General features: G+C 37.6%; 2 protein-coding genes across 2 annotated transcripts in view; both read left to right on the forward strand.

Moving 5' to 3' along the window:
- The first annotated feature begins 2162 nt into the window (after window positions 1–2162).
- On the forward strand, window positions 2163–3439 carry LOC118410991. Its single transcript, XM_035812982.1, has 3 exons — window positions 2163–2372; window positions 3002–3116; window positions 3342–3439. The coding sequence occupies exons 1-3, from the start codon at window positions 2172–2174 to the stop codon at window positions 3437–3439; spliced, it is 414 nt and encodes a 137-aa protein (XP_035668875.1). The 5' UTR covers window positions 2163–2171.
- A 1240-nt stretch (window positions 3440–4679) lies between these two features.
- Window positions 4680–4745, forward strand: part of LOC118410992 — an 8677-nt gene continuing 8611 nt past the window's right edge. Inside the window, exon 1 of the mRNA XM_035812983.1 lies at window positions 4680–4691. Coding sequence (XP_035668876.1) covers window positions 4680–4691 — 12 coding nt within the window. The remainder of the gene's footprint in view (window positions 4692–4745) is intronic.

The raw sequence follows: 4745 nt of genomic DNA on the forward strand, positions 1-4745 counted from the left end.
CGCTGGGAATATAGAGAACAACCATTTGCATATTATGCGCAGTGTATAGTACAGTGAAACAAGTTTTAAAAAACTGTATCCGAATGTCAAACGATCAAATATTCTATTTGCGTTAAGCTTTCTGAATAACATTATTGTTGTGCCCTTAGTACAACGTAACACTGTTGGTATCTAAAATAGTTTCTCTACTTCTTTGAGCGACTTGACCGCGAAGTTGAATTTTCTGGACATTCGCATTTGGCTATCATAATAATAAGATAGTCGAGTCACCATACATCCCTCCCTCATCGCAAATACACATGTAAGTGTTCAAAGTTCATGCACTTTGCCGTCCTAGCTAGAGAATGTACCTGGTGTGTTTACCAATTGATGCTATCCTGAAGGAGGCGTGAATGTTTGTTTTACGCTGAGCGATTGTGTTATCAGCAAATAACATCGATACATACGTGAACAGTTTCATCATGTTTGTTAATCACTGCAACAAGGATCGCTACAAAGAGCCTACAAAGTTTTTTTTCACAATGTTTTTCATCTGACAACGTTTTGGTGGACCGTCTGTCATTATCTTATGGGCAATACCGACTGGTTCTACTAGGCGTCGCTACCCTACAGTGAAACATACAAAGAAGTTTGCATCCACCCTTTATGGTTCATGATAGCACTGCCTTGAATAACTAAAGTATGGTAACAGTAACTATGGATAGTCTTACTACTCTCTCAACCAGGGGCTAAAATGCAAGAAATTTATGATAGGCGGGGCTAAATCACAAGGGTCTGGAGCGAGCTGCCATTCGGCGCTATCTCAGGTGATCTGAATACAACAGTAATTGCCCCAGGTCCGGCCATAGGTAGGTTTTGATCCACTCACACTTTTAATTTTGATAAGTGTGGTGGGTTATTTGACGTGCTTGAGGTGTGAGCCTACATTATATTAAAGTCCGAGGGGCGTCCCTAACCCAAGCTGGGTAAAGTGCCCGGATGACACACGATCGGTGGCATATCAACGGATTCGCACCCTAAATCTCTGAGCTATGGGCCAAATACACTACCATTACGGAACACGACCCTACGAAAGATTGTTGACGCTCTTCGTAAACGTGATTGTGTGTAAATAACTGTGTTACCCATCGTTACATCATAATCCAAATACTAGGTGTAACTCTTTGCTGTTAACGTATAAACTACACAGTTATTAATTGACATTTTCCAGCTAATGCAACACATTTCCTTTCTTACGTTTCCAAGAATATTCTGGATATATGCATAATTTAACTGCTGCTACTGCTACAATTCGGGCGAAAATAGCAACATTGTGATTTGCTAAGGTTAATCAATTACTAGCAATATATAGACCGATGCCAGGACATAGTTGGATACATACATGTTGCCATCTGTATAACTTGACCGTATTTTGCTACACTTGCAATATGATAGATGTTCTTAGATATCACATACAATGGTGCATATATTGGAAACAAGACATTTCTGAGAATGCCCAGGAGTATTGACACAGAAACATTGTATCTAAGCTACAATTGAAACAAGAGTTTGGGGATGTCATGATACATTCAAGTGTCCCAAGTGTCTTGTTTAATTAGGAAACATTAAACTTACTCATGAGGTTTTGTTTATCATTACATCATTATGTCCATTTATAATTTCCTGTCATTCTATGGTGAGAAGATATTATCATGATGAAAATATTATGTAACTGCGAAAATATAGACAAGCAGACCAAAAACAACAACCCCCCGGGAATTGGTATTCCCTTCCATTGACCTCATGACCTGGAATGTCTCTTTCGATGACCTAGAATGTCTTCTTGCTGTAAGATGAGGTTGATAAATGACTTATTCTATCAACTATGAACTCCGCTTTCTGTCTGTCACTACCGTACATCTTTTTGTTTGGAATTCAGTCTGCGATGCCGAAACGTGCCTTTATTTGTGTATTTCTGTAGATAAATTAAGAAAAATCACTTCATTTTTCTTATTGCAACAGATAAATACATAACATGATGGCGACACACTCAAGCTCAACATGCTTATTTTCGTGCCGTCATCAGAAACTACTTGTGTTAGAAGAAAGTTTAGCATTGTAATACAACTATTACCGACACAGATGAGCTTCCATTATGAAAAGTTACTACTTTAATTTCACAGGTACACAAGATGAGAAGAACGTTGCTCTTCCTCGTGGCTGCCGTCCAGTGCGCCTGCGTACTTGGTCAGCTCCAGGGATGGCCGGACGCTAACATCTGTTCTCCCGGCCCCAACACCACCGTGCCCCTCCCCACCATACCCAGCAACTTCGAGACTAGAATGGAGATCACGATAGAAGCTGTGGATGGACAACCGAAGAAGACCATAGAAGTAAACTTTTCTTCTTATTCTGTGATGACTTTTGTGACCTGTAAAATGAAATAAAATAAAATGTACAATAAAGGTATTCATTTGAATAGGACAATTAGTTTTCATTTACCGTATACATGTATAGATGAAATGTGACGCCACTCCATTTTTGCCAGGGTTTTTATACTTGCTCCTTCATGAATATCGTTTGAGGGGGAGATTTTATGATGAAATTATAATGGCAGGTAGGCTAGTAAGTCGTTAGTTGGTCCAAGTATGTATGTGTGTGTGTGTGTGTGTGTGTGTGTGTTAGTTTGTTTGTTTCTGTTTGTGTGTGTGTGTTTGTTTGTGTGCGTGTGTGTGCGTGTGTGTGTGTTTGTATGAGTGAGTTTGTCAGTCTCTTGTATTGAGTAATCAATAAATGAGCTCCTAATTTAGCAATACAATGTACAACTATTCAACGGTACAGAAAACAGCAACTTAAAAAAAAAACTTTTAATCACTACCGTGTGCTGATAACTACATATAATTGCCAACGTCTGTATCTGATAACATTCTTAATATGCTATTTTAAAAGTCACGATCTATCACGTATTAAAAGTTAATAACTAACTTTTGATTAATTTCTAACTATCGTATGTGACCTTTAGATGTGGGAGTTCTTTGACTCTACGAACAATCGCGGGCTCATTGGCATCATGGCGGGCGGTAACTATGGTTACCAGATCTACAACTACAGGACGAACGAGATCTACGATATCCAAGGTACAAAATCTAGAACAGAAAATGTTTTCATTAAAGATTTATCAAAAGCAAAAATTAATGTGTTTAGATAATTAAGACTTGATTTAAAACCCTACAAAACTTTGTCAACTTTCAATCATTGCATTTAACTCGTGTCTAAAATTTGTTGATATGTTGTATATTTTGCTCATTGCATATTGTGATTTTGTCATGAAGACCTCATTTTTGGTTCTCCTTTTTGACCAGGTGTTGCTTGTGTGCAGCAACAGACTGTCAATGGCCAGCAGGTGACAATGCCTGGACCGTGTTTGAGTAAGTCTACTTATTGCTTTTACATTTGTTAGGGATAACAACAAAATGTCGTATTTCCTGAAAGAGAATAGGGTCAATAGGTAGGGATCCTATTTTATTGCTTAGATTTCAGTCGTAGTGATCCTATTATTGCATTTTAACAATTCAAAACTTGTATGCGTCAGCGCTGGCATTTTCAACATCATTTTATAATACTGCATAGATAGCGTATATCATAAGTAATGTGAGACCTTCAATTTCTTCTCAACAGAGTTTGCTGGAGTTATATTTAACCCTCAAACCACCGTATGGGGTCAAAACTGACCCCAGGCGTATATCGATGTGTGCCATTATGGCATTTCTGGTCGAAAACAAATTTCCTTCTAGGAGTTTGTTTGTATATATGTCTTATAACTTCTGATACGTTTTTACCGAGATTGGCTCATTGTTGATTAAGTTATCCTAGAAAGTTTATGCATGGTCCAGTGGGGTCAAAACTGACCCCAGCATTTTTTAAAACAAACTTTTGCGACCCACACCTAAACTACGTATCGTAGGATCACGAAATTTTCAGAGAATGATGTTCGTGTCAGCCAAAATGTTTTTTTAAACTTTTGTGTCATTATCATGTTATATGACGACATTATGACGTAACCTAGGTAATCTCGGCCGGCATCTTGGATTTTGACTGATGACGTCATCAAATTAGCATAAATTATGAATATTGAGTCATGAAATTTACGTTGAATTTCATAAAATGTGATAAACAACTGTTAGTTGTTAAGAAAACCTTAAAACTTCAATGTTTTAAACAAAATTAGAAAATTTCGTAATAAATATGTCTGTCAGAATTCCGTTGCCATGGCAACATGAAAAATGATGAACATACTTTGTTCACTGAAAATGTTTGCTATCAACATTTTCTAAAAAGTTACCAAGTTTGGTGGCCCTAGCATAAGCCATTCAGGCGCTATGCGGCATTGAAGTTGATACGGGCATCAAAAACCTCCTTCCTGGTCTGAATAGCGTTGGTGCAAAATGTAGTCCACATGATCTTTTGCATAAATTATGATAATGAGCTAGAAGTATTCTCACCTAATCATGTCAGACTGTCCCACATAGATTAATGAAACTATACATATATACAAATCACAAAAAGAGTCACACAAAAAACTGTATTTGTACAAAACGTTTGGGAGTCAGTTTTGACCCCATACGGTAATCTACGTCCCAAAAAAGCTACGGTGGTTTGAGGGTTAATATTCAGAGATACTACATCGAATCAGTCAGACGATGACATATTGGGTATATGGCCTTTTCTTTCAACTTTTCTTTGGAGCTATAGTTGGGGATAATTGC

Source organism: Branchiostoma floridae, chromosome 3 (assembly GCF_000003815.2).
Source record: "Branchiostoma floridae strain S238N-H82 chromosome 3, Bfl_VNyyK, whole genome shotgun sequence".
Lineage (NCBI taxonomy): Eukaryota > Metazoa > Chordata > Leptocardii > Amphioxiformes > Branchiostomatidae > Branchiostoma > Branchiostoma floridae.

What these genes read in the sequence shown, in the direction of transcription:
- LOC118410991 (XM_035812982.1), top strand. Translation starts at nt 2,172, where the DNA reads ATGAGAAGAACGTTGCTCTTCCTCGTGGCTGCCGTCCAGTGCGCCTGC. An exon ending in AACCGAAGAAGACCATAGAA is followed by an intron (nt 2,373 to 3,001) that starts GTAAACTTTTCT and finishes TGTGACCTTTAG; the next exon opens with ATGTGGGAGTTCTTTGACTC. An exon ending in CGAGATCTACGATATCCAAG is followed by an intron (nt 3,117 to 3,341) that starts GTACAAAATCTA and finishes CTTTTTGACCAG; the next exon opens with GTGTTGCTTGTGTGCAGCAA.